At 37.8% G+C, this 11,589-nt stretch overlaps 1 protein-coding gene across 1 annotated transcript in view; it reads left to right on the forward strand.

The window, feature by feature from the left end:
• The window catches only part of ERN1 (endoplasmic reticulum to nucleus signaling 1), a 131,153-nt gene that overhangs the window by 90,972 nt on the left and 28,592 nt on the right, over positions 1 to 11,589 (forward strand). Inside the window, exons 8-11 of the mRNA XM_074260829.1 lie at positions 91 to 352; positions 2,382 to 2,460; positions 5,038 to 5,203; positions 11,132 to 11,247. Of these exons, the coding sequence (XP_074116930.1) occupies positions 91 to 352; positions 2,382 to 2,460; positions 5,038 to 5,203; positions 11,132 to 11,247 (623 nt within the window). The remainder of the gene's footprint in view (positions 1 to 90; positions 353 to 2,381; positions 2,461 to 5,037; positions 5,204 to 11,131; positions 11,248 to 11,589) is intronic.

An 11,589-nucleotide genomic window follows, 5' to 3' on the forward strand; every position in this document is an offset into this window, starting at 1 on the left:
TACTTTTTAGTTGAGGAAACTGAGGTTGAGAGTTGTTGAAAGACTTGCCTAGGATCACTCTCGGCTTGTGTGTGTTTCTACCTGCTTCAGAGATGTCCCACTTTGTGTCCAACGGGGACGGGCTGGTGGTGACTGTGGACAGTGAATCTGGAGATGTCCTGTGGATTCAGAATTACGCCTCGCCGGTGGTGGCCTTCTACATCTGGCATCGGGAGGGCCTGCAGAAAGTGATGCACACCAACGTTGGGGTGGAGACACTGCGCTATCTGACCTTCATGTCTGGAGAGGTGGGGCGTATCACCAAGTGGAAATACCCCTTCCCAAAGGAGACCGAGACCAAGAGCAAATTGACGTGAGTTAGGGTAGGAGGTGTGGGGATTAGGTTCAGATTTCCTCTGCTGGGAAATGATGATGATGATGAAGATAATGATGATGATGACTATGATAATGATAACTAGCATTTACCTTAGCACTTAAATGCTATATAAAATACTTTATAATGTTTTATTATCTTACATCCCATTAGGTTTATACTGTGTTTATTATTAATAATAATATCTACCATTTAAGGCAGCTAGGTGGCTTAGTGGATAGAGCATTGGCTTTGGAGTCAGGAAGATCTGAGTTCAAATTCAACCTCAGACACTTACTAGCTGTGTGATCCTGGGCAAGGCACTTCACCTTGATTACTTCCCCCCCCCCAAAAAAAATTAAGAAAATGTAATAAATAAACCGATTGTGTTGAGGAAATTACAGTTTTCCTATACATTTTTTTCCCAATAAATAAAAGTTTTCATTTTTTACCTGGCAAATGAATCATTTAAATTGCTGGTATCAAAACTCAAATAAAAAAGGAGAAACAAAATACAAAAGGATTCCTGAGGGCCATGAATTGATTTACAAAACTGCATGTTTAGACATATGCATGCATGCACATGTGTACATACACTGCACAAGTTGCATAAGTGTGTATATATGTATGAATATCTGTATTGCACACACATGCATATTTATATCTATATGCATGTACACATACACATGTATGCCTATATCTACATGCATTTATAATACAATGCATGTATATATAATGTTCTCTTCTCTAAAATATAATCGTTCTCTGGGAGCAGGTTCCTTGGGGAGCTTCTGGGAGCAGCCTTAGTTTCAGTTCAGTTCAATAATCCCAAATGCAGCCAGGAGTTAAAGTCCAGATCCTTTATTGTGTCCTTCAAAATCTTGTCTCTTTTCCTGGGCCCGGTTAGCTTTCTTAGGGACCTATCTCTTTCCTTGGTTCCGAGAGCTCTCTCCAAATGTCTCCAGCCAGCACAAAGGTGGAAGTTGGAATGAATCTTGACTCCTCCTCCCAGAGAGTGGGCTTGTGGGCTTCTGACTTGTGAATCTCCTGGAAGTCCAAAAGTGGGCTTGTCCTTTTGTGGGCTTGTGAGCTCCTCCTTATATATGCTCTCTAAAGGTGTGAATGTGTGAACTAATGTGTGAACTCCTTTAAAGGTGTGAAAATAATACATAAGCATTGTCTCTCTCAGGGACTTAGCACCTTGTTTCAAGTTGTGGCCCCTAACATGTTTGTATATTGCACAATACACATGCATGCATATATCTATGTACTACAATACACATGCATGTTTATATCTTTGCAATACATGTACAACTATATGCACGCACAGATACATGTCTGTGGGTATGTGTGTGCACATGTATGTGCAGATGCATGTATGTGTGTGACAAACATGTTTATATGTTTAAATGAAGGATATATGTGTTTATATGCATTTTTGTACATGCACGTGTGTGTGTGTGTGTGTGTGTGTGTGTGTAAATGAAAGGCAATTGGGGTTGACTTGCCAGGGTCACACAGCTAGGAAGTGTTAAGTGTCTTAGGCCACACAGATCCTCCTGACTTCAAGTCGAGGGCTCTATCCACTGCACCACCTCGCTGCCCGTATCTATTTTAAAATTATTATTTAGACATCTTTCAGTCATGTCTGGCCCCTTTTGGGGTTTTCTTGACAAAGATACTGGAGTGGTCTGCCATTTCCTTCTCCAGCTCATTTTACAGATGAGGAAATTGAGACAAATAGGGTGAAATGACTTGTCCCGTGTCTCATAACTAGGAATTGTCTTGAGTCCCTTGAACCCTGGGAAGGTGAGTCTCCCTGACTAAAAGCCTGACACTCTGTGCACCATAGCGCCACCTAGCTGCCTTTTTTTATTAGCACATCAACACATTAAAATCTGATAGGAACTATCAATTTTAATCTGGGTCAGGCCCCATTTAAAAGTGTCATGGGCTTCCAGGAGCCTGGAGGCCACGCACTTGCCGCCTGTGACTTAGATCTGCCTTGTATTCCTATGTTCTATTCTAGGCCCACCCTCTATGTTGGGAGATATTCCACCAGCCTGTACGCCTCCCCATCAATGGTCCATGAAGGAGTCGCCATTGTGGTGAGTGAGTCCAGCATCTAACTCAAAACTGACTTTTTTTTTTGAGACTGGGTCTCCCTATCTCACCTAGCTCAAAGTATAGCAGCTACTCAAAGGCATCATAATTATTTACGTAGTGTGGTTAATGCACATAATTATCTCATTTGATCCTTGCAACAACCCTACAGGTGTATTCTTCAGTCAGCTTCAGCAGTGTCGTGACCCTACTTGGGGTTTTCTTGGCAGAGGTACCAGAACATTTTCCCATTTCCTTTTCCAGCTTATTTTACAGAGAAAGAAACTGAGGCAAGTCGTTAAGTGGCTTGCCCAAGATCACACAGTAGGAAGCGTTTTAAGATATGAACTCAGGGTATGTCATATGTTCAGCCCCATTTCTTTTACTTTATCATTAGTATTGCACAACATAGATCATTTTCTAACAGCGGCACTCTGGGTCAATACAGGATACTGATGTGCATTTTAAATAGAAGAGAATCATATCCAAGCTTGAAGGAAGATTGGGAAGAGACCCACTGATCTCAGAGATTATCTGGCCTGCCTCCAGGAAGAAGCATGAATTCTGTCTTTAGAACATCGCCTTTCTTTCTTTCTTTCTTTCTTTCTTTCTTTCTTTTTTTTTTCCTAGATGAAGAAACAAAGCCCAGAATGACGGTGATTTGCCCAAGAGTCCAGAGCAAAGGCAGGAGCATCATGGACAGAAATTGGGCGTCGTCCCACTAGGATAGTGTGTGGCCAATGAGAGATTAAATGTATCCAGCGTAGCTTTTGTCTTGTCTGTTTCACTGGACTATAATTCTTTGAAGATTAATAATCAGTGATTGACAACTCTCAGCTAATCAGAACCCCCAAATCAACGACTAGGCTGGAGTTCAGTGCATTTAGTTTGTGATACCAAATTGTCATAACAATTATTCCTTAGCTAGTATGTATCTGAGGTCTCTTTTGGACTCAGGTTCTCCTGCCTCCAGAGCTGGTGTTCTAACACCAGCTGTCCCTTATGAACTGCTACTTTCACTAGCAAGATGTGGAACATTGGAAAAGTTCAGTGCGTTTTGCCTGGGGGATGCACACCTGAAACAAGTGAGATAAAAGTATACAAAATCATATTAGAGCATGGTTTAAAGTCTGCCATTACCACTACTGCTACTATTTCTGCAGGGATGGGATTATAGAATTAGAGCCAGAAGGGATTGTAAAGGTCTCCAAATCCAAATCCCACTCCCCACCCTCACTTTACAGATGTGGAAACTGAAGCCAAGTTAAGTGGCTGGCCCAGGGTCTTACAGCTAGTATGTTGCTGAGGCAAGATTTGAACTCAGGTCTTCCTTATTGTAAGTCTACTACTCTATTAAATATACTTCCTAATTGACAATGTATATGACACCACCTCTGGATTTTTTTTCCCCCCAAGAGGTTTGACATCTAGGCTGACCTACCTGTCTCTGCATGATGAAGAGTGGGGGAAGAGGAGCTAGGGAAAGCAAGCATTTATTAAGCACCTACTACATGCCATTCACTAAGCTAAGCACTTCATAAATATTATCCCATTTGACAGGCTTGTTCTTGTGCGAATAATCCACCCTACTGAAGGAAGAGTTTTTTCATCCTGAGTCTTGGAGCTCTTGACCTTAGTGTTTAAGTCATGTCAGTGCATGATAGAGTACTTGCTTTCACATGTGTTTATGAGCCTGAAGCCAGAAAGACTCATTTCCTTGAGTTCAAATCCAGTCTTAGACACTTACTAACTCCATAACCCTGGGCAAGTCACTTAATCCATTTACCTCAGTTTCCTGTTCTGTAAAATGGGCTGCAAGAAGAAAATGGCAAACCACTTCAGCATTTCTGCCAAGAAAACTAAAATGGGGTCATAGAGAGTTAGATATAACTAAAGGAACTCAACTATAATAACAAATTTGTAGTGTGTCATATATAAGAAACTGAATGGGGCGGTGTTTCCACTACCTAACATCAAAAAAATCCGAGGTTTGAATTCCGCCTTTGACATTCATTATTTGCTGTGTGATCAAAAGCCAAAAATCACTTTATCTCTTTGAGACTTAATTCCCCATCTATAAAATGAGAATAATAAAACCTACAGACATTACTTCCTAGGCTTGTGAAGAGCAAACAAAAAGGAGGTCTCTCAGGTGTTTTACAAGCCATAATAGGAGAGAGTAGAGTTAGAGAAGCATCATGTCTGAAGCTTATTGCCTTTGTGAACTTGGAGAAATCATTTATGTTCCCTGGGCCTTGGTTTCTCCATTTGTAAAATGGAGGCATTGGACTAGGTGTCCACTAAGGTCTGTTCCAGTTCTAGGTCTCTGATCCTCTGCCAGACATGGCAGATGTTGAAAAAGGCAATAATAGTAATTGACTTTGAAGGTAGTTAGTGGAAATGCTATGCAGACGAGAAGACCAAGGCCTAGGATAAGTGCTTTGCCCTCCACCGTAGACCTTTTCATTTTCCTCGGGACTTCTGGGGGTTCAGTGGTTAACTCCCATGCCTTGTGTGCTCTTTGTGGGTTCTGTGCTGTTGTTCCCCAAACCTCACCTCCTGTTCCTCTCCCTTCTTCACAGCCTCGAGGAAGTGCCTTTCCCCAACTGGAAGGCCCTCAGACAGATGGTGTCACGATCAAAAGTAATGAAGAATGTGTGATTACCCCCAGCGTAGACCTGAACATTGATTTTGGAATCAAAGGAAAGAACAAACTCAACTATTGGACCAATTATTGGCTTCTCATTGGTAAGTAAGAAGTGATGCCTTAGTTCAGTAGTTTTCAAAATTGTTTATATTGCACATTTCATCAGTCAAAAGCAATGGACCACTTCCCTATCTTTCTATCTGTCTGTCTGTCTGAATGTTTGCCTATCATCTCTAACTAGCTATCTTTCATTCTCTCTCTTAATCTATCTTTCTATTGTTTGTCATCTATAGACATCTCTATCCATATCTATCTACATACCTCTCTGTCTATTGCCCATCTAGCCAACTTTCCTGGTTTTTTTTTTTTTTTTTTTTACCTTTTTATCTTGTTTCTCATCTGTATCTATCAATCTTTCTATCTAATGTGTATCATTTCTATATTTATATACTTGTCTGTATCTATCCTTCTATCCATCATTTATATCCATCCATCTCCATCTACCTATCTTTCTTTTTAAAATTTATCTTTTTCTCTACTGTCTATCATCCATATCTATCTGTTTGTCTGTTTTTCAATCTATTCTCTATTTATTGTCTATCATCTATATCTATACCTATCTCTCTACCTGCCTCTATGTCCTTCTATATCTATCCATCCATTTATCTTTCCAGCTTTTTTTTCTTTATCTTTTTATCTATTGTCTCTCACCTACATCTCTCTCTATACATATCTACCTGTCTCTAGCATCTATACCTATCTATCTTTCCAACTTTTTTCCCCTTTTTATCTTTTTATCTATTGCCTATCATCTATATCTATTTATTTGTCATCTATAACTATCTAGCTATCTAAATCTATTCACCTCTTTTTTCTTTTTTGCCTTTCTATTGCGACTTTCATCTCTATTTATATCTTTCTAACATCTATTTGTCTATCATCTAGACATATCTATCTCTAAATACATATTTATAAATATTTAGATAAACTTATATATTAATCATCAGATACATTATAAAACATATATAAAATGAGAATATTTTACTCTAGATATTTTTTTTTCCTGAGGCAATTGGGATTTAGTGACTTGTCTAGGATCACACAGCTAGTAAGTATTAAGTATCTGACAGTCAGATTTGAACTCAGGTCCTTCTGACTTCAGGGCTGGTGCTCTATCCAACTAGCTGCCCCTAGAAATAATATTTTTAATTATTTAAAATTTCATTTGTCAATAGCACAAAGAAGTCTTTTTGTTCTTGAATGCATTTCACAGTTTTTGGAAAAAAGTGTGTTGAAGAATAGAACAGATTTATAAATAATACTTTCTTTTCAGCAACTGATTATTCAATAAATTTGATCAATATAATTAGCCAAATAAGTAAATGGGTTTTTTTAAGGCATTTTTTTATTGAAAGAAAGCTAGTATAATAATCATACAATTTGGTCACAATATAATAGTCAAATAGTTTATACCAAATGATTGATCCTAAAGATGAGTGAACACAGCAGTTTTTCACCAAGACACATTTTTCATGTGGTTAGCCATTCACTATATGCAATGGAGAAAAAAAAAAATGAACAAAAATCATCATCTCACTTTTCAACTCAGAAATCTTTCAATGTCAATCACTGCTTTCTCTTTACATTATTCAACTTAATGAATGTTATCATATATTAAATCCCTGGTCATGTCTGGAAATGTAATTATGTTTTTATATGAATTTGTGCATCAGTAGAAAGTCAAGTTGGCCTTGTCATAGAACATACTGGAAAGGAAGTAAAATACAAGGTGTCCCAAAAGTCCTGGAGTAGTTTAAGTTTTAATAAGCTAAATGCTGTACTAAGACTTTTTGGGATACTCTATATAAATAAAAACTGGGAAAGTAACTTGGATTTCTAATGGCAAAGAACTTTAAGTGTCAAATAGAGAAGGGTCTATTTGATACCAAAATATTAGGGAGGTCTGAATTTTATTTCAGAGGGAGGCAAGAGAAATTATGACATGGTTAAATTTGGACTAAAGAAAAATTTGGTAGGTATATGGAGGATGGATTGAAGTTGGAAGGGACTTGAAGCAGAAGGGCTAATTATTAGTAAGTCAATAAGCATTTAATATTCAGAATTTACTATGTTCTAGGTACTGGAAGCAGCTAGGTGGCTCAGTAGGTAGAGCATCAGTGCTGGAGTCAGGAAGACTCAAATATGTTCAGATGTAGCTTCATATATTTATTAGCTGTGTGACCCTGGGTAAATCCTTTAATCTCTGCCTTAAAGCCTTAAGAAGAAAATGGCAAACCACTCGAATATTTTTGCTAAGAAAATCCCATGGGTAGTACGGTTTCTGGGATCACAAAGAGTGAGACACAGCTGAACAACAATAACAACTGAACTGGGGAGAGGGAATAAAAAGAGGTAAAAACACAGACCTTTACCTTATGGAACATACATTATAGTAGGAGAGACAGCATCTAAATAATCTAAACTACAAATAAGATAGTATAAAGGGAAGGGACTCTTAGAGGAAAGACACTGGAAAGACACAAATAGAGAAATCCTCCTGCCGAAGGTGGGTTAAAGTTGGCAGCCAAGAGGCAGATGAGAGAGGGCAGAGTTTCTTAGGCATGGGGGGACCAACAGTGCATTGCAATAGTCCAAGCAACCATGCTTATAGCTGTGTACGAGAGATGTTTTTAAAAATGGAAGATCTGTCAACTGCTAAGCTATGTAGGGTGAGTTAAAGGGAGGAAACTGGGATGGAGCCAGAATTCTGGAAGGGTGGGGAGATGTTTGAAAGAGGGGTGGATTTGGGGAGCAAAAGTACGGAAAGGAGATCTGCCTATTCATCTTGTGTGACTCAACTAAAATGGAAATGGGGAGGGGGCTTTTACTCATTGGTCACTGCCCTTACCTGCCCAGGAAGTGCCTGGCACAGGTTGATGGAGGAGAGGAGAGGAATCTCCAAATGGCTGTTTGGGTGATAACTGCCCGAGGTTGGGACCATACCTGGATGATAAATGGGAAGTATTGGGTAATCAAAGTGCAGGATAGACAGGCTTGTTTGGGAGAGAGGACCCATGATTGACTATGGGAAAGGAGGTGAGATGAAATCTGTTTTCCCATTTTCTGTCTTCCCCTTCAACTTTGAAGATTACTGCTTTATTTAGGTAGTAACATATTGACCCCTGGTGGACAAAAGCAGAATTGTAGACTGGTTACTGGCCATTCAGACCTCAACTATAAATAATTAAGGATCAGTCAAGAAGAGGATCGTGGATCTCTTTAGCTGTTTGGTGAAGCCTTTGATCCCTTTCCAGAATTTTGATGTACAATTATGTCCGACTCTTCATGATCCCATTTGGAGTTTTCTTGACAAAGATATTGGAATGGGTTTGCCATTTGCTTCTCCATCTCATTTTACAGATGGGGAAACTGAGCCAAATAGGGTAAAAGGACTTGCCCAGGATCACAGATAATGGTTTGCTATTTCCCTAAAGTGATTTGCCCAGGATCACACAGATAGTGGTTTGCCATCTCCTTCTCTAGCTCACTTTATAGCTGAGGAAACTGAGGCAGGGTTAAGTGACTTATCCAGGGTCACCTAGCTAGGAAGTGTCTGAAGTCAGATTTGAACTCAGGAAGTTGAGTTTTCCTGTCTCCAAGTCTATTGCTCTATTCACTGCACCACCTATCTGTCCCATCTTTGTCATTATAGATGAAAGATAATTTTTATGATCTTACAATATTCAAGGGAGACATTTTGTTGAGTCTTTAACTGAGCTACTAAATAAAATTCTTTATTGTCTTTTTTTTTTGTTATTAAAAAAATTAAACTTAAACACAAAATAAGAAAAGAAAAAAAGTTGCCATGTACACAATAAGAGAGGATTCAATATAAAACAAATTTTCATTTCAAGAAAATCTATGTTAAATATTACATGTTATTTTCAAAGCTTCCCAGTTTTTCTTTGCTTTTTTCTTGTTTTCTTTTGTTCTCTGCTATGTATTATTTACTTAATTTTTTTCCTCCTTCTTCCCCTCCCCCCCAAGTAAGTGTGTAGACACACACACATACATTCACACACGTATATACATATACATAGATATGCATACACTTATATAAAAGACTATGCTATATTTATTTCCTCCTATCATCTGTTTCTCTTAAGGTGGATAGCATCTTCCTTCATAAGTTCAAGTCTTTCCATGTTTTTCTAAATCAACCAGTTCATCATTTCCTACACCACAGCAATATTCCAACCAAATCACATCCTGACATATTGTCTATGAAAGTTTTTTCTCCCATTTTTCTGCATCCCTTCTATTTTTGGCTACTTACATCTTATTTGTAAAAGAAAATTTTGGTTTGAAATAATTGAAATTATCCTTTTTATACTTCAACAATGCTGTCACCTTATAATGTGCTTTAAGGTCTGATATTGCTGAATCTTCTTCCTTTACATCTTTTCCCCCTGCTTTCTTTGAAGTTCCTGATCTTTTGTTCTTCCAAATGAACTTTATTATTTTTTCTAAGTCAATGAAGTAATTTTTTAGTAATTTAATTGGGATGACATTGAATAGATAGATTAATTAGGTAAAATCGTCATTTAAAAAAGTTTATTGGCTTTATCTATCCATGAACAATAAATATTACTTTAGTTATTTAGATCTGAGTTCATTTGTATAAAAAATGTTTTATGTTTATGTTCACAAAATTCCTGGGTTTGTTTTGGCAGATATATGATTAAGTATTTTATACTGGCTAGGTATTTTAAGTGTTCTAAAACAATATTGAATAATATTGCTGACACATAATATGGTTTCTCCATTTTTCATTTTCTTTTTCCTGAGGCAATTGGGGTTAAGTGACTTGCCCAGGGTCACACAACTAGGAAGTGTTAAGTGTCTAAGACTAGATTTGAACTCAGGTACTCTGAACTTCAAGGCTGGTGTTCTACCCCACTGTGCCACCTGGCTGCCCCCATTTTTCACTTTTGGTTAAGTCTATTTTAACCTTAACTTTGTCTGGGAACATCATTACCATCCCTGAGTTTTAAAAAATTCCACTCTTGTCCTTTACTTCATCTTTGTGTACATCTAATTTTTATGTTTCCTGAAAGTAATGTGAAGGTACAGTAGTGAGTAAAGGAAAATCCACTTCTCTCTGTTCTGCAATGCTTCCAAAATAGTGAATCCATGCAACTTCTGCAGGAATTTGATGCACTCCCAACTCTCATTTTTAGCATAGGAAAGCACTTTTTTTTCATTGTATAAAAATGGTGGCATTGAATGATTTCAAAAAAGAACAAAGTAAAGAAACTGCACAGATTATATTTGATACCACTTCTGATATTATTTTCAAAGCCTGAAATCGTATTTCTCACACTGATTTCAGTATATCTGGTAAAATCATTTCTTTCCTTTGGTTTTACTTGCAAAATGTCCTTGCAATGAATGAATAAATTCTGCAATGATTCTGAACTTTGTCTTTGCCACCAAAGTCCTTTAGGACAACATTAAATTATATGGCTGCTGTCACTACTTCATTGTTACAGATGCAATATGGCTCTTCTCCAAGTGCCTTTTGAAACGTTAGAAAAGGCATTGCTTTGTCCCATAAAAAATGCCCAAATTTCTTTCTTTTCACTGGAAATCATCACAGTCATCACAACTGCAGTACCTTCTATACCTTTTAAGCTAGATCAAAGATTCCAAAGTAGAGTATGTATCCTAAGGATATGTCTGTATATGTGTGTAAAAAATTTAGAGAGCCAAAAGTTTTCAAACCTACTCCATCATCTTCCCAGTTCTCCAAATGCTTTATTTATTCATTCATTTGTTTCTTCCTTAATTTGTTTGTAAGGAACAAACATAGGAGGATCTTGTACTTTGTATTCCTGCTCCTTGGTCCAATGGTTCTCGAAGTGTTGTTCAAGAACTTCAAGGGGTCTGAAAAGTCAAAATTATAATAATATAGTAAAACTATAATCATACATTATTTGCCTATAAAATACTTTTGTTTTCTGTCTCAGGACATCATGAGATCCCACTATCTGCTTCTACTACAGTCTTGGAAAAATTCCCCAATAAATTGCCCAGACATCGTGAAAATGTAATCCATGCTGATTCAGAGAAGAGTTTTGAGGAGGTTGGTGAATGAAAGATTCAGTTGGCACATATTTTATGTGTATCTATCATGTGTACACTACTGTTTGAGGTGTAGTGAAATATAGACAGAGGCCAAAAAAAAAAAAAAAAAAAAAAAAAAAAAACTGAGATGTAGCCTTTGGCCTTGGAGTCCCCAGGTTGTTTGGGGAGGGAGACAAGTCTTGGACCCACGAAAACATGACAAAGAAAATGGTATCAGATCAAAGCTACACAGACTTTAAGCACTGCAGGAAATCAGAGGAGAGGATGATTGATGAAGGTTGGGACATGCAGGGAAGGCTTTCTGGAAGAGGTGAGACTTGAATGATGCCTTGGATATTAC

Source organism: Sminthopsis crassicaudata, chromosome 4, assembly GCF_048593235.1.
Source record: "Sminthopsis crassicaudata isolate SCR6 chromosome 4, ASM4859323v1, whole genome shotgun sequence".
NCBI lineage: Eukaryota > Metazoa > Chordata > Mammalia > Dasyuromorphia > Dasyuridae > Sminthopsis > Sminthopsis crassicaudata.